This window comes from Vulpes vulpes, chromosome 13 (genome assembly GCF_048418805.1).
Source record: "Vulpes vulpes isolate BD-2025 chromosome 13, VulVul3, whole genome shotgun sequence".
NCBI classification, from domain to species: domain Eukaryota; kingdom Metazoa; phylum Chordata; class Mammalia; order Carnivora; family Canidae; genus Vulpes; species Vulpes vulpes.
The window spans coordinates 139,851,317-139,879,100 of NC_132792.1; the positions used below are offsets into that span (position 1 = coordinate 139,851,317).

At 37.8% G+C, this 27,784-nt stretch overlaps 1 protein-coding gene across 2 annotated transcripts in view; it reads left to right on the forward strand.

Moving 5' to 3' along the window:
* SOAT1 (sterol O-acyltransferase 1) overlaps positions 1-27,784 on the forward strand; it is a 74,899-nt gene that overhangs the window by 39,866 nt on the left and 7,249 nt on the right. For both annotated transcript variants that reach the window (XM_026001219.2, XM_072733133.1), the window contains exons 3-13: positions 69-127; positions 15,558-15,706; positions 16,888-16,947; positions 18,515-18,622; positions 20,075-20,357; positions 21,049-21,127; positions 21,633-21,714; positions 22,016-22,061; positions 22,753-22,882; positions 24,584-24,681; positions 26,291-26,389. In XM_026001219.2, the coding sequence (XP_025857004.1) occupies positions 69-127; positions 15,558-15,706; positions 16,888-16,947; positions 18,515-18,622; positions 20,075-20,357; positions 21,049-21,127; positions 21,633-21,714; positions 22,016-22,061; positions 22,753-22,882; positions 24,584-24,681; positions 26,291-26,389 (1,193 nt within the window). The remainder of the gene's footprint in view (positions 1-68; positions 128-15,557; positions 15,707-16,887; positions 16,948-18,514; positions 18,623-20,074; positions 20,358-21,048; positions 21,128-21,632; positions 21,715-22,015; positions 22,062-22,752; positions 22,883-24,583; positions 24,682-26,290; positions 26,390-27,784) is intronic.

Consider the following 27,784-nt stretch of genomic DNA (forward strand, 5'->3'; position numbering starts at 1 on the left):
ATGATTTAAATAGTGCTAGTTAGTAGTTAAATCCATCAATTGAAGGTTACCTTTTTTTCTTTCCTTAGGTAAGATTGACATAAAACAGTTGATGGCAAAGAAGATACAGTTGACAGCAGAGGCAGAGGTAAGTGGCTTCCTGTCCTAGAAACAAAACTATAGATTAGGATAAGGAGCTTTGTTTAGGAAAAATGTTAATGCTCAGTTGCTTAAAGAATAATTTACCTTTCTTATCAGTTGACACTGTCCTGCCACTTTGTTGTCCTACATTTATTTTACTTATTTATTTATTTTACTTATTTATTTATTTATTTATTTATTTATTTGTTTGTTTGTTTGTTTATTTATGAGACACACACAGAGGAGACACAGGCAGAGTGAGAAGGAGGCTCCATGCAGGGAGTGCAATGCGGGACTTGATCCCAGGACTCCAGGATCACTCCCTGGGCCAAAGGCAGCCTCTCAACTGCTGAGCCATGCAGGTGTCCTGTCATCCTACATTTAAAACCAGATCGCTTTTTTCTCTCCCTTTCCATCGACTACACTCATTTTCTGACTTTTACCAGCAGAACTTGATTTTGGTGAACTGTGATATGGTTGAATGTGTCTGTATGAATATCTGTGCAAGTGCTTTATGAAAGGATCTATCACCTATCATGGTTTATAGTGAATAATAGTAAATAATAGGTCTGCAGTAAATCTAGAATCAGATTCCTGTTGTTAGGGAGTGCATGGCTTGAGCAGAAGTATGGAGGTGGAAAACTTAGACTGTCTTGGAAATGCTATTTTATTGGCATCTGTGTGTCTGTTGGGGCATGACAGAAAAGAAAAATATAGTTGGAAAACGGACTAGATTGTAAAGCATTTTTTTCTCTACCTTCATGCCCTGTTCACAAAGCTCTTTTTACTTGAAACCTTCTCTAACTTCCTGTTTCACCAGTCAAAATACTGTATATCCTTCAAATTCTGGCTAAAATGTGACTGCTTCTGTAGTTTGCTAAATAGTAGCTTGAAGTGATGTCTTTATGCTTCTAAGAACTTAGGGTATACTTTTAGTATATATACTCTGTATTTATTACACAGTGTTTTGTTATGAATGAATCACGAAAATTCTTTTGGTGAACTTATAGGTGATTCAACTTAGGAATGTTTTAATTGACAATTTGATATCAAATGAGATTGAACATCTTGGCATTATTTATTACTTGGAACGTTTTTGAGGGAGGTACACTAGGAATGCTATTTTGATAGCAAAGTTGAAGATAATATGTAGAGTTTAGATATGAGACAAGATAGGAAGCTGTTGTAATTGCTTAATATTCTAGACTGGCTAACCAGGCAGGGAGGAGAAGGGAACTAACTACATTTAGAAGTCCTGTTATGGGCTAGGTCTTGTACTAGGTGCTTTGTATACATATATATGTATGCTATGTATAAATAAATTTTAAAATACATACATAGATATATATATACATATATATGTGTGTGTATATATATATATATATATATAAAATAAAATTTATTTATTTAAGAGAGAGCGAGTTAGAGTGAGCATGAGAAGGGGGAGGGTCAGGATCCTTTGGTGGCTCAGCGGTTTAGCGCCTGCCTTTGGCCCAGGGCGTGATCCTGGGGTCCTGGGATCAAGTCCCGCATCGGGCTCCCTGCGTGGAGCCTACTTCTCCCTCTGCCTATGTCTCTGCCTCTCTGTGCATCTCTCATGAATAAATGGAATCCTAAAAAAAAAAAAAAGAAGGGGGAGGGTCAGAGGCAGAAGCAGACTCCCCACTGAGCAGGGAGTCTGACATGGGCTTGATCCCAGGACCCCGGGATCATGATCTGAGCTGAAGGCAGATGCCTAACCGACTAAGCCATCCAGGTGCCCCTACATACATAATTTTATTAAATTCTCCCATTTACAAGAGCAATCTCTAAGTGGTTACATTTCATTGTTGTTTTTTATGGGTTATTTACTAATGTGAACAACTATTGAGGTTGACAGGTATGTGAATATTGTTCAGAGCCATGAAATTTACTTGTTCTTGTTTTTTAGAGAAGGGGAGGGGCAGAGGGAGAAGGAGAGAGACAATCTTAAGTAAGCTCTGTGCAGATGTGGAGTCCAAGGCAGGGCTCAATCTTAAGACCCTGATGGGATAATGACTTGAGCAGAAATCAAGAGTTGGATGCTTAACCTGACAGAGCCACCTAGCTTCTCCTAGAAATAATTTTTAAAACAAATGAAAATCAAAACTCTTTCTAGTCATTTGTAATTTGGAGTCCTGCTCTGACCCAGTTCACTCAGCTACATTGGACCATCTTTCCCTAATCTTAAAGGTGAGAACATGGGACTAGCTATCCCCAGGGTTCCCTTCAACTCTTAATAGTCGGTGTCATTGTGTAGCTAACCTAAACTTTGCTCCTGATTCACTGTATTCCTGGTATAAAGGAAATGGGCAACTCTTTCAGCTCCACAAAATTGGAATTGTCAGGTAAAATATGTTTAGTTAAATTTGAATTTCAGATAAATAACTTTTTAGACATTATGCAAAATATTCAAGATAGAATTAGACTAAAAAAAGTCATTTATCAAATTCACATTTAACTAGGTGTCCTACATACATATTTGCTAAACTGGCAACTGACAAAGAACTCTGAAGGTTAGGATGTATAGATAGAAGAGTTCATATTAAAGAAAGGTGTGAAAAAGTTGTCAAATACTGAGTAAGCTCTTTAGTCTGAAGGGTAGACAAACAAGGGGGGGTGGAGATGATGATGATGAAATTAGTGGTTTGAACTGATTGAATCTATTAAAGGTCATGATTAGGTCCAAATGCTATCATAAAAAAGTTTAAGTCTTTAATTAAAAAATCCGGTGCTAAAAAAAAAAAAAAAATCCGGTGCGAGTGAGATTATACAACTTATATAGACTTTATTCATGACCTTTTGAAGTCCTTAGAATTGTGTTATAACAAGACTTAAAAGCTCTTGGAACAGTCCACGGGAAATTCAGGTGATTAAGTCCCAAACAATTTACTGTTAATTTATTAACTTTAACATTTGTTAATGAAATTATTTGAAACTATTTCTTTGGTTGCAAATAAAAGAAACCTACTTGAGCTTATTTAAGTATAAAAGGAAACATTTGAAAGATATTAATGCAGCTCATAGGATCCTAGAAGTTGAACACTTACGCTTTGAAAATGGAAAGCCTTTAATAGCAAGAGTTCAGGTATTTCTGAATTTTTCAGTTAATCAGGTTTTCAGTCCCTCATTTTAAGCTTAGAGTTTCAGAGTTATGAGAGAGAAAATTGGATTTTGGCCAGAAGGGCAGGGCCACACAGTACAGCTCTGGTCTAGACACTGGGCTCCTGTCCTTGAAGCAAGCACTTTTCCAGAAAAAAGTGAATGTGAGAAGAGGTAAAAGGGAGTACTATCAATATTTGTAGAACTTTTATCCATATTTGTAGAACTTTTATTAATGCACACAACTTTATAGAGGGAATACTAGGTCTAATGTGAGGAATGAATAATTCCCATTTCTGTTTCTTAAAAGCATTTATTGCGACATAGTTCATTTCCTTCTGGTGTAGCATTCAAAATACTGTGTTACACGTCAGTACCTTATGCTGTTGCCTAACTATTAAATCAGCAAACTGTAATGAGTAAGGCTCAGATGTCATGTCTGCATGATATGAAGAGGACTTCTCTTTATGGTTTATTGCTCAATCAAGTAACCTCTTTAAAACAGTATTTGGGGGACGCCTGGGTGGCTCAGCGGTTTAGAGCCTGCCTTCGGCCCAGGGCATGATCCTAGAGTCCTGGAATCAAGTCCTACATCGGGCTTCCTGCCCGGAGCCTGCTTTTCCCTCTGCCTGTCTCTGTCTCTGTGTCTCTGTCTCTCTCTCTGTGTCTCTCATGAATTAAAAAAAAGAAAATCTTAAAAAAAAAAAAAAAAAAAGAAAATCTTTAAAACAGTATTTGGATAATGCCAATCTATTTCATTTATTGGCAGACTGCTGGAGAGATAAGCCTAAGTCTTTTCTGCCCAGAAATTCTTTGGTTATTGTATATGTTGAAGTGAGGTTGTGCTGTAGTAGATAAACTCACATAATTGTGTCTTGAACAATAGATATGTATTGCTGTCTCTTGTAAATGATCTAGAAGTGGGAAATTTAGAACAGTCATGGTGACTCTGTGGCCCTGCAGAACCCTGGTCCCTTCTACCTCTGTGCTTTACATTTTGTAGGCTGTGATCCTCCTTTTCATTGTACAGATGACTAGAGCCATTTCATCTGAGTTTCAAGGAGCAGATTGAGTTAGGAAAAGAAGTGAGTTGACAATTGACAGCCTCTACTACTGTCCATTCTGCTTTCCTGCTCTCGATCTTCTGATCAAGTCTTCTTTTGGCTGTGTCAGTGGGACTGTATCCTTCTGATATTTCCCTTTCTGCCTTTTTTCATTTTGCTTAGATAGATAGATAGATAGATATAGATAGATAGATATAGATAGATAGATAGATAGATAGATAGATAGATAGATAGATAGATATGTCCTCCAGTCTCCTTCCATGAACCTTGGGAAAATCAGTTTATTGTTCTTTATGATTTCATCACTTACAAAATGCAGAAAGGTGCCTCTCCTATCGCCCTCTTAGGAATGATCAGTAGTAACTAGCTCCATAAATTACCTACTTGATTCCTTTGTCAGGCACTATGTTAGGTTCTGGGATTCTTAAGAAGTCATGGTTTCCATCCTCATGCCAGCTAAGAACACCATGTATAATATGGATAAACAAGAGGAAACAACTGAATTAGATACCTTGAAAATGTTCTTTGAAAACTGTGAAGTGATGTTAGTGTAAGTATTTGTAATAAGAAATTACATAATTTTAGAAATGTATTGAAGACCTTACAGGTGGTAGTTACCCTTTATTTTATTTTATTTTTTTAAACATTTTATTTATTTATTCATAGAGACACAGAGAGAGATGCAGAGACACAGGCAGAGGGAGAAGCAGGCTCCATGCAGGGAGTCCAATGTGGGACTCAATCCTGGGTCTCCGGGATCACGCCCTGGACTGAAGGTGGCGCTAAACCCGCTGAGCCACCAGGGCTGCCCCCTTTATTTTATGTTAATGAGAATCCAAAACATCAAAACTAGTCCAATGGTAGTACTCTGCATATTGCTGATTGAGGAACATTTTGGTTTTGCCCCCACCCCCAATGTTTTGTTTTCCTTCTTCCCTCATAGACACAGATCCACATAGACAGTGTAGATATATGTCGACACGTACATCATAGGTATGTCGGCAAAATCAGCATCAGTTTATATGTTCAGTTATATATTTTTAAGCATTATTTTGTGGGTTTTTAGTGTTAAAAGATTCTTTGAAAATGTGATATTAAAATAATATCACAATCATTTTATGAATATTATTTGTTAACTACAAGGAATGTATTTTTACTAGTCTCTGATTTTCTAGCATTTAACAATGGCTGAATGAGGGAGGTTGGTAGAGATGGTGAGAAATGGCAAATATATCAATTAGATAAGATGAGGGAGCTGGGAGCTCTCTGAGTAAATGAAGATAAATAAATGTGTTTTGGCTCAGTTTGAATTGGTAATAATATGATGTCAGGAATATCATAGTCTAACTTAAGTTGAGAGACAGCTCGGGATGAATTTTATTTTAAATAAAAAGGGCTTATAATTTAGAGCTCTGATTTCATTAGTTGCCAGATTATCAAAACCTTTGGCTTTGTATATTAAAGATTATGCAATACTTATACTCAAGATTTCTAAACAGGTTTTTTATTAATACTGAGGAAGAATTTATTACAATGCACTATTTATGACTGAATCTCTTTTACATGGTGTAGTCAAATGAAATGCTTGTGAGAGGACTAATGTATTAGATTACCTGCTATTTTCAGGCTACATGTACATTTTTTACTCTTTTTTTTAGGTTTTGCTTTTTTGGCTTATGGTACTACTAATATAGAAAATAAATATTTTTAAAAAGATTTTATTTATTCGTTCATGAGAGACATTGAGAGAGGCAGAGACACAGGCAGAGGGAGAAGCAGGCTCCATGCAGGGAGCCCGCTGTGGGACTTAATCCCAGGACTCCAGGATCACGTCCTGGGCCAAAGGCAGATGCTCAACCGCTGAGCCACCCAGCTGTCCCTAGAAAATATTTTAGATCAAGTACAGTGGAAAGCAATATAATGTTACATGAACTCTGAGTCCTGTAGACTGGGGGTTCTAATCGTAATTCTGCTTGCAAGTTCTTTGTGAGACCTTGGGCAAGTCACATTACTTGATTTGTTCAAGTTTAGATCTCTCTTAGTAAAATACGAATTATGTTGTCTATTTCACAAAGATTGTTTTAAAACCAGAACTAACATAAAAGCCCCCAACACAGTATTTGGCATATAGTAGTCACAGACATTGAATAAATCACAGCCATTACCAACAATAGCAACGATAGTGATTTTTAGTTCCTTTTCCTTCCTAGCTTTTAGAAAGAAACCAGGGCTAGGAAGCTCTTTTAGACAAGTACTTTCTGCTTTGTGATAGACATTGAGTAAAGTCAGCAGTGGTGTGAGTAGGAGTTTCAGTGCCAGAGGTTGGTTTCAAAAGCTGTTTGGAAATAGACTTAACGCCTACAGTCTTGCCAGTTGCTTTGCTGAGAGCTAGGTTTTCAGTGGTTAACAAAAAGACATGCTGTTTAAAGTCAGGTGGGGGAGGCAGACCTTAAGACATCACAGAACAGAAATATATGGATTTTCAGATTGTATTAAGTGCAATGAAAAGCAAATAAGATGCAGTAGCTTTAAAGTGAATTATTAGGGGGAACCTCTCTTTCTCTTTCTCTCTCTCTCTTTTTAAAGATTTTATTTATTCTTGAGAGACATAGAGAAAGAGGCAGAGATATAGGCAGAGGGAGAAGCAGGCTCCCTGCAGGGAGTCTGATGTGGGACTCGATCCCAGGATCCTGGGATCACGGCCTGAGCCAAAGGCAGACGCTCCACGCTGAGACACCCAGGTGCTCCAGGGGAAACTTCTCTTGGGTTAATTAAGTTTAAAACCTAAACATTGTATTACGTATTCTATTTTGTTACCTGTTTTGCCCAAAAAGGTCTGGTTTCTGGTGCCATGCCAGGGTGAGGTTAGAAGATTCTATGTCATTAGCTCACGGACTAGCAGTGATAGGACATTGTACAGTCAGAATATAATTTTTCATACACCGTACTCAGTACACGTTTTCACTTTGTGTTTCTTTCTACTTTTTTTTCATGCTTCTGTGCCTTTGAAAGGGTGATTTTTTAATCTGTTCATAAATGACCCTGCTCTTTCCTCATTTTTAGGACTCCGGTCAAGGTAACCTCTACTTGGAAAGCTCTTTTGAAGATTTCTTTCTAAAATGCAAAACATGTTTTTAAAACTTGTGTTTAAACCATCATTGGTTTCCAGTTGCCCTTAGGAGAAAATGAAAAGTTCTTAAAGTGGCCTAAAGGTCTGTCGTGCTCTATCTATTCCGTCTGCTTCTTCAGCCTCATCTCTGATTACTTGTGTCTTCACTAAGTGTTCGGACCATAGGATCTCTGCTTCATGGTGCTTGTTTCCCATTCTTAGAATATTAGAGGTTGTCCACTTCAGCTGTTTCTTTCAGAGGGGAGAGGGGTAGGGAGATGGGCAAAATGGGTGAAAAGGAGAAGGAGCTTCAGGCTTCCAGTTTGTGGAATAAGTCAGGGGAATAAAAGGCACAGGGTAGAGAATATTATAGTCAGTGGTATATTGTAAAAATTGTAAAAGTGTTACATAGTGACAGATGGTAGCGACCCTTGTGGGGGTAGCATAACATACGGAGTTGTTGAATTGGAGTTGTTGAATTGCTGTGTTGTACACCCCAAAGTAATGTAACATTATGTGTGAACTGTACTCAAATAAAATTTTTTTTAAAAAAATAACGTTTCTCAGGATGCCTGGGTGGTTCAGATGGTTAAGTGTCTGCCTTCAGTTCAGGTTGTGATCTCAGGGTCCTGGGATTGAGCCCCAAGTCAGGCGCCCTGCTCACTGGGGCGTCTGCTTGTCCTTCCCCACTGGCAGGGCTTAACTCTGTCTCGCTCTCTCAAATGAGTAAATCTTTTTTAAAAATGACGTTTCTTGGGATGCCTGGTGTGTTATTCGGTTGGGTGTCTGACTCTTGATTTTGGCTCAGCTCATGTTTCAGGGTTGAGTGAATAAGCCCTGCACCAGAGGTTTCTTTGAGCTTTAAAATATAGGGATTAGGCACCTTGCTTTTCTTAATTTCTTTGGTCGTCCTTCTGTCTATCTGTCAGCATGCTTGGACAGTCGTAATCCATGGGCTGAATGAATTAATAGAAATGAGCTTGAGAAGTTAAGCAAATTAGAAAGCCTGTTAACACTTCAACCGCCTTTTCAGATTCTGATATCACTTAGGTTATTCAGATTTATAGTGCTCTCATTGTGAAGTTTTACTTTTTTCTTTTTATTTTATTTTTATTTAAGATTTTATTTTTTTGAGAGAGAGAGCACGAGAGAATACAAGCAGGGGGAGGGGAGGAGAGAGAAGCAGACTCCCTGCTGAGCAGGGAGCTTGACCATCTCAGGACCCCACGATTGTGACCTGAACCATCCCAGGACACTAAGATCATGTCCTGAGCCAAAGGCAGATGCTTAACCTACTGAGCCACCGAGGTGCCCCTGTGAAGTCTAATTAATGACCGTTTCATATTATGGAAGAACTCTGAAAGCAGAGTAGAGGACTGTTTGTGTAGTATTTTTCTGTATTTGCTCTTTTAAGGGGGAGTGACAGTAATAAGGAGTCACTGTTTATTTTCATCAGTATTTGGATACATGAAAGGAGGAGGCTAAGAAAACTTGGTGCCGACAACAAGGTTCTTCCTTGTGTCCTGGTGGCAGTGGTTTCTGTGCACTTTAATTCCTCAGAAAAAGAGAAATCTCAGCATTAAGAAATGAATATTAGGCATCTGGGTAGTATAATGCCGTGGACAGGAATGTGGTCAGTTTGAATAGTTATCTTTTAATAGTTGCATTGCAGTGACTTGGAGCATTTTGCTAAGCGAAATAAGTTAGTCAGAGAAAGATATTCCATTTATGTGGAATTTAAGAAACAAAACAAATGAACAAAGGGGAAAAAGAGAGAAGCAAACCAAGAAACAGATTCTTAACTATAGCGAACACACTGATGGTTACCAGAGGGAAGATGGGAGAGGGGTTGGTTTAAATAGGTGATGGAGATTAAGGAGGGTACTTGATGAGCACCAGGTGATGTATGGAAATATTGAATCATTATATTGTACACCTGAAACTAATATAAGTTAACTGGAATTTAAAATCTATAAAAAATAGTTATAGCATGGTTTTTATTGTACCTTGTTTTTTTCTTCATTGGTTAGCTCTCACTGGGTTGGAGCAACAAGTATCTATAGGGTGATAACTGTCAGATACTGCCCTGGGCGTTTTTTGCAGGGGATTTATTTTGGGGCTTTTCTTAAAATTCCCACGACAGTTTATTTAGTAAGTTAGATGTTATTTGTCTCAATGTTGCACATGAGTAACTGCTCATAAAAGTGATACAGCTTGTCTGGCCACACTCAAGTAGTGGGGTAGAATTTGATTCCAGGTCTGCCTGGCTAAAAACTTGTATTTCTTTCACTACTTTATTACTCAGCATTAAAGACATCATTTTCCTCCCCGCATATAAACTTTGCTACAGGAAAAGGAAACACAAATTAATCATATTAAAATGAGTCCCTTTTTAGCTCAGCATCCCCCAGAAGTATTCTGTCCAGGGTGTGAGAGATTGTGATCATAGATAGCGGGTGGAGGCAGTTGTGAAAGACTTGACATCTGCACCACCTTTTACTGGCCCTCCCACTATTAAGATACCTGTGAACTTAAATTTAAAAAAAATAGTAAAAATAGAAAATCACACACACATATACACACTCCCTCCCACTATTAAGATACCTGTGAACTTAAATTTAAAAAAATAGTAAAAATAGAAAATCACACACACATATACACACACACAAATAACATAGATTTCTTCAAATACCAGCATTACTCAGTATTAATTGAGGGGAGAGGGGCCTTACATGACAGGGTGGGGAAATGTTGGCAAGGGGGGGTGGACATCTAGGTTCCCACACCAGTCTACTTCTGGTTCTTGCATCAGTGACCAGCCAGGCTGTGTAACTTTATATCCTTAAACCTCTGACCCCCAGCTTTCTAAAAGGTACTCCATAGAATGCTACGTTAAAAAAGAAAAGAAGAAAGATACTTGTGACTTTTATTCTTTTACTTTCTCTCTTCCCTTTCTCCATTCTCATGTCATTTTGCCACTTTTGTGGTGTTCTGTGCACCATTAATAATTTATGTCTTTGCTCACTGATGGACGGTGAGCTCAGAGCAGGGCTGTGTGTATCTTGTTCACCACCCTAGGTGCTGAATCAAAGTACTCCCTGTCATCTAGGTCTGCTTAGTTCCTGGGATTGGATAGTGGGTTGGGTAACAAAGGATACTCTTTATTTCTGGAGTGACTGGAAGAGAAGAAAAGGTAGGAGTTTTGGAGTATGGAGAAGAAGGAAGGGAAATAGAGGGAAGGGGAAAAGAAAAGGATATGGTTGATAAGGAGGGTGGGGGTGGGGAGGTTGTTGGAGGTTTTCTCACTATAGGACTGGAAGCTGCAAGCTCTGGAGTGTAAGGCAAAGGCTTGTATGCAGGTGAGTTTTGTGTAAGACCAAGAGCTTGTGCCAGAGGATACTGACTGTTCTCTCTTTACCTTGAGTGGATTAGGACCTGATTTTAACAGCTTTTACTGACACTTGTGTAACATTTATTATGATTTTTTCTTCATGCTTCCGTTCTACCTAAGTCAATAGTTAATTGGGAAGGAGACTGATTGCAGAGTATGAGGAATCCTAGCTAAAATAAAGAGGTTTGACTTCTTTGCCACATCTTAAGACTCCAGGCCTCTTTTATAATGCTGAGTAAAATTTCAGTGGACTGATAGGAGTAGGGAGCAAAGTGTTAAGACCTTACATGGTGTTGCGCCCTCGCCCACCACCCTTTCCTTCTTTACTTTTTATTATTTTTAAATTTTTAAAAAGCAGGCGCTATGTCCAGTGTGGGGCTTGAACACGACCTTGAGATCAAAAGTCACTTGCTCTGCCAACTGAGCCAGCCAGGTGTCCTACTCCCTCCTCCTTTTCTGACAGCTCTTACCACTCCTCTTCAGCTATGACTTCCCTGCTTCCTTACTGTTTCTCTAAACTGCCCAGGGTTCCTGCCTCAGGGCTTTTTACACTAAATGCTTTTTTTCTGTCTGCTACTTTTCCCACAGATATCCATCCACTAACTTGCCCTCTTACCTTCTTCAAATCTCCACTATCAAGCTATCTTTGAGGCTTTCCTTGACCTCTGTGAAAAACACCTTCCCCCGCCCCCTACACCTCTGCCCTATTTCTTTCTGTAACATCAGATGGCATTCTCTCTGTCCTGTCTACCCTCACTGGAATTTTAAGTTTCATGAAGACTGGGACTTGGTTTATATCTCTAGTGCCTAGAACAGTGCCCAGAATAAGCGCTTCTCTTCTGTGGGGAACATTTTTGTAACAGGCTGGGGAAAAAAAAACTTTATCAATCTGTCCAAATCTAGAGATTAGAGAAAGCACCTCTTTTTTTTTTTTTTGGTTTTGTCGTTGTTGAAGTATCCTTTTTTTCTTTTTTTTTAGATTTTATTTATTTATTCATGAAAGACACAGATTGAGAGAGGCAGACACACAAGGCAGAGGGAGAAGCAGGCTCCATGCAGGGAGCCTGTTGTGGGACTCGGTCCCAGGTCTCCAGGATCAGGCCCTGGGCCAAAAGCAGGCGCTCAACCGCTGAGCCACCCAGGTGTCCCTGGAGAAGTATCCTATTCAAAAATGTCAAAATGTGAGGATAGACGTATAATTGAAATGAACAGATAAAAGAACTAAAATAAGGTGTTGCTAGGTAACCTTAATCTGAAAAAATAGGGCAACCTGGGTGGCTCAGCAGTTTCGCACCGCCTTTGGCCTAGGATGTGATCCTGGAGACCTGGGATCGAGTCCCATGTCAGGCTCACTGCTTGGAGCCTGCTTTCTCCCTCTGCCTGTGTCTGTGCCTCTCTCTCTCTCTGTGTGTCTCTCTCAGGAATACATTTAAAAAAATAAGAAAAAATAATTCTATAAAAACTATTTCTTCTAGGGAACATAGATCCTCTATATTTTGTCCTTAAAACCAACCTATGTTGTTCACATTTCCTTTTTTGGCTAATACTTTCCCATCACTGCTTTTCATCGTATTTGTCTCTACTGCTTCCCACTTAATCTTAATTCTTTCTGTGTGTTTTTGAGGTTTCAGCTCAACTCTTAGCTCAAAAAAGATACTTCTAGTCGTCACCTAGTTGCTTTCTTTGTTTGCTAATCTCCTAAATATTGCTCAAGTGACACTTAGGTAGTCTACTGTGTATTGTTTATATGTGTATATCTTGTATTTTCCATCTGTCTGCCTTTTTGTGAGAGCTAGGATTGTATTGTAATCTCACTGCCCAGGACCCAAACTGCAAACAGCAGTTTTGATGCAGATTGACTGGATTTGAGGACTAGAGTGGGTCCCACAGGACCAGCCAAGGGTCCTTGGCTTTGTGTAGAATAGAAATCAAACATCAGCCAAAGAGGAAGTGAGAGCCAAAGTTTATCGAAAACACAGAGGATGTAGATACTGACAGTGTCTGGAAGACTTGAAAAGAAAAGAGGAGTGAGTCTTGTCTTTGATTGGGGTCTGGGGTTTTTATGGAGGATTGTGGTCTGGTGACATATCTTCTCAGGCATTCAGGAACACACGTTTAGGTGACTTAGAACACCTATGCCCTGGAGTCCAGGGGTCTTGGAAAACTGTTCATGATAGGTTCATGATGACCTTGCCTGGTCACTCCTTAAGTGTTAATCTATTGTGCTGGAAAACTCCAAAGAAAACATTGACTCCTTGACCTATACAAGGAGGACATACATTATCTGTTTCATAAGGCGTGTGTATAAAGTGGGGGTGTAGGTCCTAGCAAGAATAGAAGCAGGAGAAAGCAACAAGGGAGTTTTTCATGGGGTTCTTTAGTTTCCTGGTCTCAGTTGCAGAAGCCTTCATGTAGTTTCATTAGATATATTAGTATTTTTAGGCATTACTTTAGGAAACTTAGTTGAACTCTTGGTATAACAGAACCTAGTGAAAGGCTACTTCCGATATTTTAGGTTCAGTCTAAACAGAGAAACAAGCATTTATTTCTTGAAAGGTTTGTGAGACTTTGTTTTGCTTTATGCAGATGAGTCCTACCAATTTAAAAATACTCAAATATACAATTTGAATACGTATAGTAGGTGGCCTGTTAAGACCTGAAGAAATACTGTTTTGCTTCACATTTAAAAGAAACTGTGGCTATATAAGTTTTAAGATGTTAAAAATAGTTTGGGACCAAAATATATAACTATGTTATGAAAGTGTTTATGTGTTATATTTAGATAACTCTACAGCTGTGGAGGTAGAATAAACATTATTGTATAAATGTTGGTATCATTCAGAAATGACAGGACCTAAAATATAAATGGTGGGTATTTGGGAGTGCAGGATTGGCTTGAGAAGAAAAGGGACTTGAATTATATAATGGTGATAGAATGCTGATGTTTTACTTTTTGTTCTTTGCCAGATAAAAATTGGAAGAGAAATAGACTGTCATTTTCACCATTTCTTTTATCTTGTTTTTATATATCTTTTGTAGGAGTTCATTTAGTAGGGGGTTCTTTGACATTTTGATTTATGCATAAAAGTGTCTAAATTTTTAAAAAGCCATAAATCATGGTGCTTTCTCAATAGCTATTTCTGAAACCATAGCTCAGCTCTAGAAATCATTTTGCTGTTTTAACTTACTGAATTAACATGGATTTCTTTTTTTTTAAATAATAAATTTATTTTTTATTGGTGTTCAATTTGCCAGCGTACAGAATAACACCCAGTGCTCATCCCGTCAAGTGCCCCCATCAGTGCCCGTCACCCATTCACCCCCACCCCCCGCCCTCCTCCCCTTCCACCACCCCTAGTTCGTTTCCCAGAGTTAGGAGTCTTCATGTTCTGTCTCCCTTTCTGATATTTCCTACCCATTTCTTCTCCCTTCCCTTTTATTCCCTTTCACTATTATTTATATTCCCCAAATGAATGAGACCATATAATGTTTGTCCTTCTCCGATTGACTTATTTCACTCAGCATAATACCCTCCAGTTCTGTCCACATTGAAGCAAATGGTGGGTGTTTGTCATTTCTAATGGCTGAGTAATATTCCATTGTATACATAGACCACATCTTCTTTATCCATTCATCTTTCGATGGACACTGAGGCTCCTTCCAGTTTGGCTATTGTGGACATTGTTGCTATAAACATTGGGGTGCAGGTGTCCCGGCGTTTCGCTGCATCTGTATCTTCGAGGTAAATCCCCAGCAGTGCAATTGCTGGGTCATAGGGCAGATCTATCTTTAACTCTTTGAGGAACCTTCACACAGTTTTTCAGAGTGGCTGCACCAGTTCACATTCCCACCAACAGTGTAAGAGGGTTCCCTTTTCTCCGCATCCTCTCCAACATTTGTGGTTTCCTGCCTTGTTAATTTTCCCCATTCTCACTGGTGTGAGGTGGTATCTCATTGTGGTTTTGATTTGTATTTCCCTGATGGCAAGTGATGCAGAGCATTTTCTCATGTGCATGTTGGCCATGTCTATGTCTTCCTCTGTGAGATTTCTGTTCATGTCTTTTGCCCATTTCATGATTGGATTGTTTGTTTCTTTGGTGTTGAGTTTAATAAGTTCTTTATAGATCTTGGAAACTAGCCCTTTATCTGATACATCATTGCAAAAATTCTCAACAAGATACTAGCCAATAAGATACAACAGTATATTAAGAAAATTATTCACCATGACCAAGTAGGATTTATTCCTGGGACACAAGGCTGGTTCAACACTTGTAAAACAATCAATGTGATTCATCATATCAGCAAGAGAAAAACCAAGAACCATATGATCCTCTCAATAGATGCATAGAAAGCATTTGACAAAATACAGCATCCGTTCCTGATCAAAACTCTTCAGAGTGTAGGGATAGAGGGAACATTCCTCAACATCTTAAAAGCCATCTACGAATAACCCACAGGAAATATTCTCAATGGGGAAGCACTGGGAGCCTTTCCCCTAAGATCAGGAACAAGACAGGGATGTCCACTCTCACCACTGCTATTCAACATATTACTGGAAGTCCTAGCCTCAACAATCAGACAACAAAAATACATTAAATGCATTCAAATTGGCAAAGAAGTCAAACTCTCCCTCTTTGCCGATGACATGATTTCTTTCGATCCAGCTCCATTTAAGAGAATCCTTTGGAGAAATATTAATAACCTGCAAGCATATATTAGTTCCTAATTTTTTTAATTTGTTCTAAAATTCTAGGAATTGAAGCCATTTTTTATGAAGGAAGTTGGCAGTCACTTTGATGATTTTGTGACCAATCTCATTGAAAAATCAACATCATTAGACAATGGTGGGTGTGCTATCACAAGCTTTTCTGTTCTTGAAGGGGAGAACAACCACAGAGCTAAGTAAGTATGAATTGCATTAGTTTCTTTTAGTGCCTCCATACGTGTACGCTGATAATGCTCAGTGATCAGAATCTGAACTGCAGTAAAAATGCCTGGATTCACATCCTGGCACCACTTTTTATTAGCTCTGTGTTGCCTTGGGCAGATTCACCACTTGAAAGGAGGGTGTCTTCATTTTAATATGAAGATTATAACAAGCCTGTACCTCATTTAAGACCGTGCTGACTTATAAAAGAGCTGACACTTGCTGAGTGCTATACATTTAAACCAATGACCCGGTGACGTAGGTATGATAACAGTCTGCTTGCGACAGATTAGGATACCAAAGCGTGGGACAGTTACCTGTCCAAGATTACACAGTGGGTATTGGAATCCAGAGCCTTGCTCTGAAGCCCATGCTCTTTGCCTCATCATTATAGTGCCTCTCTATTGCACTCTATACAACACTTGTAATAAAGCACATATATGTTTGTAATTGGTCAGGCATCCAGAAAAACAGAGGGAAAGCTGTCAGAGGCTGATGTGTGCCAATTTGCCATTCTGTGCTCTCCTCACTTTTATGCCCTGATGGTCTCTGGTAGTTATTCCTGTTTTGGAAGACTGTTTGGACCACTAATAGTTGATAAGTGTGGGTGGTCATGCAGAAAACCCTAAAGAAGATGATAACGCTAGATGTTTAAAATGTGAGATTTTAGTAACTGGAGGTAACCTTTAAGATCAGGAGGCTGTTGGGGATTGTTAGAAGTCCTTTAACATTAAGGAGATTATCATAAATTCTAGTGCCGTTTTAGAGGACAGACCAGTAAGAACATGTGAACTGGAATATGGCTAGAGGACTACCTACGACTTTAGGGATGCTTAGGAGAAGGATGAGTGGTTGTCAGTGTGTGATGCCAGGAATGCATTTCTGTAGGAGCTGGGCCTTTGAGTGCTGCTTGGTGAGAGGTGTGCCTGACATCTCTTCCTACCCAGATATGCATGTATCTACCTCATAGCATTGTTCAGGAGTAAATGAGATAATGCACATAAAACCCTTTACATAGTACCTGGGTCATAGTGAGAAGGTGCTTTATTAATGTTATATGCTGTAGTTGTTAGTACTCTTTCTCTTACTCATAGGTTTAAATTTCTTAAAATACTTGAAGTATTTATATATTTCTTTAATTATTTGCTCTTCCCAGAGATTTGAGAGCACCTCCAGAACATGGAAAGATTTTTGTTGTGAGGCAATCTCTGTTAGAGTGAGTATTTTTAGTTTGCTTTTATTATTAGTTTGAATTAAAAATTGTTCTGATTATTAAAATCACTGCTTAATCTGTGTGGTTTTTTTTAAATGATTTTATTTATTTATTCATGAGAGACACACAGAGAGAGAGGCAGAGACATAGACAAAGGGAGAAACAGGCTCTCTGTGGGTAGCCCGATGCAAGACTCGATCCCAGGACCCTGGGATCACAACCTGAGCCAAAGGCAGACACTTTAGTCACTGAGTCATGAGGCATACTAATCTATGCATGTTTAATGAGTTTGTTCTGAATTCATATAAATCATCAGTTTTGATACATGTACATTCACCATCTCTTGCTCCTTCTTTGTGATGTTCTGGTTCTTTGGTGTCAAAGGAGGAGTTAGAGGTTAGTATGGTTATGTGCCTTCTGATAAATTCCTTGAAGTTGTGACTAGGGAATTGATTACCTAAAAAGCTAGAACAGAAGTTTTCTAATTAGGTAAACCCCTTCACGAGAGTTTTGATGTTGCTGCCTTTTTGGTATTTTATGTATTTTTCATCTCTTCTTTGGCTCTCCAGCTTCGAAGCTTGATAGTTTTCTCAGATTTACTTATTTTAGATTGTATGAATTCTATGAAAAAACTTAGGCAATGTAAATTAATTATGATCTCATTTGTGAACTGAAAAAGGTGTGCTTTGGGTAGGTAATGAATATTTCTTTTGTAATGTTCTTGAGTAGATCATTTATTTGCTCAGTCATTCATTAGAATACTGCAGTAATTTGATCTGCATTAGGATAGTTTTCACCAGCCCAATTATTTCAGATGACCTATCTCAAATATTTTAATCTGCTTTTTAAAAAAATACACCTTATATTTATCAAAATTCACTGAGCCAACTTGATTTATATTTAATGAGAAGGCCACAGTTTTCTAAACATGTTACAATATGTAGAATACAGTTTTAGTGTTTTGCCACACTATTGTTTGAAGAAATCTAACTTTTATTTATTTTTCTTTTATTAAAAAAAAAGATTTTATTTATTTGTCAGAGAGAGTGACAGAGAACACAAGTGGGGGGAGCAGCAGGCAGAGGGAGGAAACAGGCTCTTCACTGAGCAGGAAGCCTGTTGGAGGACTCCATCCCAGGACCCCAGGATCATGACCTGAGCCAAAGACATCTAGATGCACCCAACAGACTGAGCCACTCAGGCACCCTGAAATTTAACTTTTAAAATCTGTATCTGTGGGGAAACACAGGCTTTTCATATAAAAGGGAAAAAAATATTTTGAAAATTATAATTAAGATTTTAATGATAGAATTGTACTTTATGAAAAAAATTATAGTATACTTCAATTACAAAACTTTTTTTCAAAGCTTAGAGAGCATGTGCCTGCTTGTGTGAGTGGGGGGAGGGGTTTCAGAAGTTTAACATTCTGTGATTACTGTTAGAGATGTTTACTTATAATTACTATTTGAGAGTGGATTTAGTATCTGCTGAACTGCCTTAAAGTCTTATATATGGTGTTTTAAAATTAAATATAGATAATTAATTTTATTTGTTTGAACTGCATTTACAGTGAGCTGTTTGAGGTGGACCACATCAGAACAATATATCACATGTTTATTGCCCTCCTCATTCTCTTTATCCTCAGCACACTTGTAGTAGATTACATTGATGAAGGAAGGTAAGACAGGAAATAGAATGTTTGGCTAGTTGATGCATGATGTTGGGAGTTTTCACTGTATTTTAATTTTGGTCAATTTTGGTGATTTGGGTAAATTTGATTCAGAAAATCCCAAAGCAGCAGATTGGAGGGTGAGATTCCTCTCTCTCCCAAAAAGCACAACTAAAAGGAGTATTAGAAGTTTTATTACTTTTGTTTTAAAAATCATCTATTTTAGTAGTTTCTAGGTAACTTTCCTAAAGAATTTTGTATATATGATTTATCAATTTTCCTACTATGGTATGCATTTCAGGTTGTTACCAGAAATAAGTAATTTATTGGAATTTAATGCTTGAAAAACTTTTTTAGAAGATTGATTTTTTAGAGAGAGCGCTCTGGGTGTGCATGAGTGAGGGATGGGGCAGGGGAGAGAGAGAATCTCAAACAGATTTCCCACTGACTTGGGAGTCTGACTTGGGGCTAATCCCAGGACCCCAAGATCATGACCTGAGCCAAAAGCATCAGACACCCAGATGACTGAGCCACTCAGGGGCACTTTTCTTTTTAATATAAAAATGAAATTGTAACTTTAAAAATGACAGTGTGGTAATCATACATTGAATTACGTGCATTATTAGAAAATTACATTTTGAGATAATGGTATGATAGTATATTAATAGATTTTTGAATTATGCCTATTTACTTTTGAAAAATCATCTTTTGGACATAATAGTTATTGTAATTTGAATACTTTATGTATTTTTTTAAAAAAGATTTTATTTATTCATGAGAGACAGAGAGAGAGAGGCAGAGACACAGGCAGAGGGAGAAGCAGGCTCCATGCAAGGAGCCTGATGTGGGACTCGATCCCAGGTCTCAGGATCAGGCCCTGGACTGAAAGCGGGCACTAAACCACTGAGCCACCCAGGCTGCCCTGTATTTTTTTTTTTTTTTTTTAAGATTTTGTGTATTCATGAGAGACACACAGAGAGAGAGGCAGAGACAGACAGAGGGAGAAGCAGGCTCCATGCAGAGAGCTGGATGTGGGACTCGATCCTGGGACTCTGGGCTCATGCCCCGAGCCAAAGGCAGACGCTCAACCACTGAGCCACCCAGGTGTCCCTGAATACTTTATGTAACTTTAACTTTAGAATATCTTAGAGCTTAAAATTAATGTTAGAATCTAATCACTGTGAAGTTTAAAGTTTTGTTATTTTAGGTTATCTTGGGTATTTTATGGTCAAAGATTATTATCTTAGGGGCTTTTAGATTTACTGTTGGGATATATTGTGAAGCAGAGGCCTAGAAGCACCTCGCCTCTTGCACAACTATTACCCTCATGACCATAACAGATTAATATCGTGTTGTGTTTCCTAAGGTTGAGAGTTTGATGTCTGAAAGTTTTGAGTTCTTTGAGTCAATGCCTATTAAAAATTCACTTCTGTGCTCTTTCTCTGTGCTTTTTCTCCCTAGGCTGGTGCTTGAGTTCAATCTCATGTCTTATGCTTTTGGCAAACTTCCAGTTGCTATGTGGACATGGTGGGCCATGTTCTTGAGTACACTTGCCGTTCCGTATTTCCTCTTTCAACGTTGGGCCAGAGGCTACAGCAAGAGTTCTCATCCAGTGGTCCATTCTCTATTCCATTGCTTCCTTTTCATGGTCTTTCAGATTGGAGTTCTAGGTTTGGGACCAACATATGTTGTCTTAGCATATACATTACCACCAGCTTCCCGGTGCATTGTTATACTTGAACAGGTAAGGTTTTGAGTGTTGCCCAGTACCATGCTATGTTTAGTTAAAATAATAATACTGATATTCTATTAGTTTTAGTTGTATTAGCTTGATAGATTGTGCTATTACTTATAAAATTAAAGTGTTAAACTCAGTCATCTCATGTCTTAAAATTCATACTAGCTTCAGTGTTCTGAGTCTTGGTAATGAAAGTATATTGAGTTGTTTAGGAATAATTCAGATCTTGTTCTTGAATGCTTTGTAGAAGTCATTTAAATTATAAAATAATTTTGTAATTAAAAATTCTACCTTTGAGGTATCAGATTGATTGGTTTGTCGTATAAACTCTTCGCATCTGAGTAAAGACTTGTTTATACACCCTTCGGAATTTTCTGACTTACACTGGCTGTTAATGCTCTGTGTGACTAATGGGAAGGAATGTTTCAGGAGATTTTCTTTGAACAGGTTTTTAATTTTTTTACTGTAATATACCTATAATACATAATGCTGTTAGATGCAAAATAATTTGAATAATAACATGTCCTTCTTTACAGTTTGTTTTTCATTTGCCTTATTCCATAAACGTGAACTTGAGTTGGTATATGCAAAATTAGGAAGTTCTTTGTATGATTTAATCTAGTGCTGTTCTGGGGTTGCTTATAGGAGACAAGACAATGGTGGAAAATTCATCTTTTTTTCCCCCCTCCTTTTGTAGATTCGTTTCATAATGAAGGCCCATTCATTTGTCAGAGAGAATGTGCCTCGGGTACTAAATTCAGCTAAGGAGAAATCAAGTATGTAATTTTGTTAGGTCAAGGATTATTCAATAGAGTATTTCAACCTTTGGTATTTAGGGGGATGGCATTTTACATTCTATAGACATTGTGTTTGATTTTGAATATATAGGATCCATATTGATTTGGAAAACTATCTGTGTTCCCTGATTGTTCCTCTTTTGCTTTTGTATCTACCATTTACAAATACTGATCACCAGAGTCTTCAACTTTGTCTTATTTTTATAGAATGTTACTCATTATACCCATGTGTGCTTACTCTTTGAGTTGCTACTTCAGACCCTGGGAGGTATTTCTAAGTCACAGGATTAACTTCGTTTAGAGAGACTGGTAATATTGAATAAATATAAGAAGAAGTCACTTTGGGAGATCAGGAAGAAATGACATGAGCTAAGAGAGGTCATTTTATTCTTCACTATTGTGTGCTTTCTTATTTCTGCCTTTTAGTTTTGCCAGGAGAAATATCAGAAGAGTATCTGATATAACCAGAGTTTTCCTTTTCCAGAGACTGTTCCAGTACCCACAGTCAATCAGTACTTGTACTTCCTCTTTGCTCCGACCCTCATCTACCGTGACAACTATCCCAGGTAATTGTACTATGGGGTGGAAATGTGGCGAGTATAGCATGAGTGAAGTGGGATAGGTAGTCAGGCTCCAGTTTATGTAGGGTTACAAAGAATATAAAATGAGTTTTAACTTTCTTGCTGGCCCTGGGAAGCCCCAAATGGTGATGCTAGCAATCCAATTTGATTACGGGAATTGTTGACAGAATTATACAGGCATTCCATATTGCCAAAAGTGGTATTCTGGGTGGGAAAGTACTTTGAGGCTCTTTATTAAAGTTCAGTTACTTTATTTAGAAAACTTATTTTGTTTTTTCCTTTTTAGGACTCCCAGTGTAAGATGGGGTTATGTTGCTATGCAGTTTTTACAGGTGAATTTTTTCTTTAATCACTTAAGGTTTGTTGATGAGTGGGACATGTGGATTCAAATTTACAATAATAATTTAATCTATTGAAAGTGTTGGTAAATCCATGTCTGCTGGGGACTTTAGACCTTTTTCTGAAATCTTAAACTATTTACCAGTACAGTAAATGCTATTTGTCTTGCCAACATCAAAAGTAATTTCCTTCAGTAGAAGAATTTAATTAAAGTCATTCCATTTGGTTACTGTAGTAGACCTCTACATTAATTTCTGCCTCTTCTTACAGTTTTTTATTTTGGAATATATATGTATGGGTATGGTCTGACATGTTCCCCATCTTCCCCCCTAGCCCTGCTCCATCAGATTCAGAAATTCCAGAAGATCCCTTTTTTAAAATTGAATACTCATTTATGAAATAAGTTCTTTTATCCTGGGTTTCCTGTAGCAGGAAAGGGAGGTTCCAAGAGTCTGATTTTTTGGTATGCCAGTTGGTAAAGGGCTGGGGAAAGGTATGCTAGAAACAAGGCTGGTGTAATACCTCTGAGGGATTGTGGTTTGGCACTGTTGTGCTAGTGTTCAAGAGAATACCAATGTGAATGTTAGTCTAAGGGTCACATATCTACTTTTGAAGGAAGAACAGTCACCATCTTTTCTTGTATTAAGCCATCACTATGATAATTATATCTCTGTTCCATTTCAGGTTTTTGGTTGCTTTTTTTATGTGTACTACATCTTTGAAAGGCTCTGCGCCCCCTTGTTTCGGAATATCAAACAGGAGCCCTTCAGCGCTCGCGTTCTGGTCCTTTGTGTATTTAACTCCATCTTGCCAGGTAACATGGGTACTGGTTCATTTGGCCATTCATGAAGTTGTAAGGAAAAAGAGAGCTGTTGCATATGCACACCTTTGATTTTCCTGCTTTTTGCTCTGAAGTCATCTGTACATCTTTACTCATCTCAGCTTCTTTCCATCTACTTCATAAGTGAGTATACTTGTAGTTTCAGCCCCATCTTTCTGTTTGTCTTCTTTCACTCAAGTTTTGCTTTCTGTGACTATAGATAGTCCATATTCATGCCTGATCTTCCTGTTCACTATTCAGTTCATTGTAATTTTACTTCTAATCTGACCAGGACACTGTTGTGGCCCTTACTGAATTCACTCATAACCTCCTGATTTTAAATCCAGTAGATAGATTAGCCCTTATTCTGTTTCACCTCCACAAAGCATTGTCTGGATGCCGTTGACCACATTTTGAAATCTTGTCTTGCTACTCATTCTCCTTTTTGGCCATACCTCTATCTCCTAACTTCATTCATTCCGTTTACTGTTTTCTAGAGATACATGAGTACCTATTATGTGCCAGGAACTGAGGACGTAGCAGTGAATAGGACATATATGCTCTTTACTCTCTGGAGGCTTGTAGTTTAATTATATTTAGTTTCCTTTACTTACTTTTTTCTTTGCCTGTCAAATGTTGATCATGGTTTCTATTACCTTCTTTCTTCCTATAACCTCTCTCCCAGACTCATAGGTTACCCTCCCTGCCCTTCCCCAAGATTTACTCCAATAAATTATTTTATCTGTTCCTCTAACTGAATATGTATCAAATGCATATCTTCCTCAATAGGATGCAAATTCCTTGAGATCAAAGATTGTGTCTTACAGCCTGCCAGCCATAGTTTTTCCAGTATTGTCTAATACATAGTAGATGTTCCATAAATATTTTTTTTCTATTTTTTTGAATAAGCAGGTGAATGAAAGGGTTATGCGTAAAAATGGATATTTTACAATATAGTACAATATACACTACTTAAGTAGGACAAAGTGCTGATGAACTTTGTATTATATTGGACATGACATTTAATCTTGGGTATTGAAAAATAGGTGTTTGGCAGAGAAGGAGTGAGTGGAAACATGCTTTCTAGGTAGTGGGATGGAAGCAAAGGCATAGAATATTTTAGAGTGGCAGAAGTCAAGTCATGGATGATGTTTACAGTACTGGGCATAAAGTCAAAGATAAGTTAGCCTTGTCACTATGGACATTTTGGGCTGGATAACTGTTTTGGGGGCTTTTATCTGTATTATAGGATATTTAGCGAAATCTTGCCTCTAAAAACTAAATACCAGTAGTACAACCCTTACCCCTTGAGCTGTGACAACAAAAAATGTCTCCAGAATTGTCAGATGTTCTGTAAGGGGCAAAATCTTCCACAGCTTTAAGCAACTGGTTTAAAAGAATGCATGAGGGCTAGTTTTAAAGGGACTTGGGAACCAAGTTATGCGATACATCTAGGCAATTCTATTAAAAATGGGCTGGGTCATTTGTTACCTATAAAACCCACTTGGATGTTAGTGCTTTCCAAAACTAAAATAACTTTCAAAAGAACATGGTGTCATCTCTTGAACAAATAAGCTGGAACAATAACTTCTATTTCACAGAATAAATCCAGCTAAGCAAATGATGACATAAAATTAATTGCTTGGTATGTGGGCTATTTGGAAAAACTCCTAGTTTTGTTAATCTTATTTTTAGGTGTGCTGATGCTGTTCCTAATGTTTTTTGCCTTTTTGCACTGCTGGCTCAATGCCTTTGCTGAGATGTTACGGTTTGGTGACAGGATGTTTTATAAGGTAATGTATCCTTGGATCCCTCTTTCTTTTCACATTTTACTTATGCACTTATGTCCTCATTGTTAAGTATTTGAGTGGTGTTGGCTACTAGCTTTTTTTTTTTTTATTATTTTTATTTTTTTTAATTTTTTTTTTTTTGGCTACTAGCTTTTTAACATAAACATTGTGAGGTTCTTTTTCCATAAGTTTTACCAACATTAAGTCTGAGATTCTTTTTTTTTTTTTTTTTTTAAGTCAGATTTTGGTGTCGATATTCTTAGCCACAGCTTCACAGCCTTATTTTCTACCTCTAATATCTGCTCCCTTAATAAAGCATGTGGTTTCTACTAGATGCTGTGTTGGTGGGGAGAGCATGTGTCCAGAGAGCATCATGAAACTTTGCTGATTGTTCATTTGAAATTGGCGGTCTGGTGTTGTAGGAGTGATCTTAGTAAATCATTTAAGACTGTTACATAGAGGCACCTGAGTGGTTCAGTTGGGTAAAACGTCTGCCTTTGGTTCAGGTCATGATTCTGGGGTCCTGGGATTGAGCCCCCGTGTTGGGCTCTCTGCATAGTGGGCAGCCTGCTTTGCCTTCTCCCTCCGCCTGTTGCTCTGCCTGCTTGTGGTCTCTTTCTCTCTCAAATAATAAATAAAATCTTTTTAAAAAAAGACTATTGAATAGTTCCTAAAGGAAATAACTTTTCCCTCCTTTATTTTTGAAAGGCATTAGTTACATTTAAAATAGTATTCTCACACTTGACAAAGTTGAAATTAAGTTCTAGACAAGAGCCAGGGTGTTGACGGTGTTCTATGATCCTGCCTAAAGCCCACTAGAGTTTTGTTTGTGGTAGTTCTGGCAACACCCAAAGCCTTCTACTTCTTTCTCAAAGAAACGGGGTTGTGGGTTGCACTCTCTTGATCCCATTGATCTGATCTTAAAGTAGGGAGAAAGATATTACAGGTAACCATTGTCTCCTTGTACAATGTAAATTTTGTCATTATGGTACCAGCGGGATAGCTCCTTGGGCTATCACACTAAGTCTATAGGACCATAGAATTCTCTCCCTGTGTTTTAGCGTTTTAGCCAGGTAAGGAGATTTACTGATTGCTATTTAGATGAACCTTATATATAATGACTCTATATGTTCTGTATCTTCTGTCATAACTCTTTTGATAATGAGACAAAATGAAGTTAGGGACTTTATAGAACTAAAATTAGGGACGTCTGGGTGGCTCAGTGGTTGAATGTCTGCTTTTGACTCAGGGCGTGATCCTGGGGTCTGGGGATCAAGTCCCGCCTCGGGCTTCCTGAAGAGAGTCTCCTTCTCCTTCTGCCTATGTCTCTGCCTCTCTCTCTGTGTCTCTCATGAAGAAATAAATAAAATCTTAAAAAAAAAAAAAAGAATTAAAATTAATGTCATATATTGAGCACTAGTGAACAAAATGCCTTTCAAGATTTTTCTGACGTTAGTGTATGGACTAACAAATTATCATAATAACACACTCTGGATATTATGTTGTATGTATTTGTTCTTTAGGAATATGCAGGGGATTTTGCTTTGGTTCTCTGTGTATATGTGTATGTATATGTATCTGTAGTTTTAAACCTTTGGTTTTTTTTCTTCAGGATTGGTGGAACTCTACGTCATACTCTAATTATTACAGGACCTGGAACGTGGTGGTTCATGACTGGCTGTATTACTATGCTTACAAGGACTTTCTCTGGGTAAGCAGCAAGGTTTAGTTGATGTTTAAGAAATGGGAGATTCTTTTCCAGAAAGTATTATTATCATCTAGAAGTGGTCTTTACTTCTCTGTGGGCCATTTATATTCAAGAAACCTTATGCTTTGAACAATACTGCTTAGAGACCAGTATGTACAATTAACTAGATCTAATACCATGGTTTTGCTCTGGGTTTTGTTTTACATGATTTTGAAGTAAGAATGCATTGAGGCATTTAGAGAAGTTGAAATGATCCACCAATAATGGATCATTTCTTATGAATCTCATTGCCAACAATTAAGCTCCCTCTAACTTTTATTTTATTTTTTCATTTTTTGTTTTCTTGCTAATGTAGGGAAACATTTATGTTGGATTTATTTCTCTTCAATTGATGATATGTGTCTTTGGGATATTCTTTAGAATGTATTTAGACTGATGAAATGTAATCTTGAATGTCATGATTGATTATCCCTGGTATCTCTGGATTGCAGATTTTAGTAAGTAAGTCACTATTTGGCTAAGTGACAGCAGGTCATAGTACAAATAGCACTATAGTCAAGTGTTCTTTCATTCATAAGTGTAGTGTCACTTATGGACAAAGCATGGCATTTCTTTCTAAATCATAGTGAAAATGGAGAGGACGCCTACCTTACCTACCATACAATGTTACTCTAAAGGTTGAATGTCCATTTATATATAAAAATTATGTTTTGTCCACTGTAGTGACTTACAAATACAGGTTGCAAATATGTTTTTTAAAATATGCCCAGTTCTTTTTTTTTTTTAAGATTTTATTTATTTATTCATGAAAAACAGAGACAGAGAGGTAGAGACACAGGCAGAGAGAGAAGCAGGCTCCATGCTGGGAGCCCGATGTGGGACTCGATCCCGGGTCTCCAGGATCATGCCCTGGGCTGAAGGCGGTGCTAAACTGTTGAGCTACCCCGGCTGCCCTAAATAGGCCTATTTCTTTCAACATTAATGGTTTTGACAGTGCCTCATTTTAGTAAAATAAGGATTTTTTTTTAAATAAGGATTTTAAAGCATAGATATTTATTGTAATTATTCACTACATTTGGATTAATCCAAGGAATAGATTGGAAAAGTCAAATATAGATATAATTAAATAGATGCCTTTAGCATGTGATAATTATAAGTCTTGTAATTTGACTCTTGAACAAGGTGGATAGGGGTGCTGATCCTCCCACACAAAAATCTGCATATAATTTTTTGACTCCCTTGAAGCTTAACTACTAATCATTTGTTATTGACTGGGAACCTTACTGATAACATAAATAGTTGGTTAACATGCATTTTGTATGTTATAGGAATTATATGCTGTATTATTACAATAAAGTAAACTAGAGAAAAGAAAGTGTTATTAAGAATATCATAAGG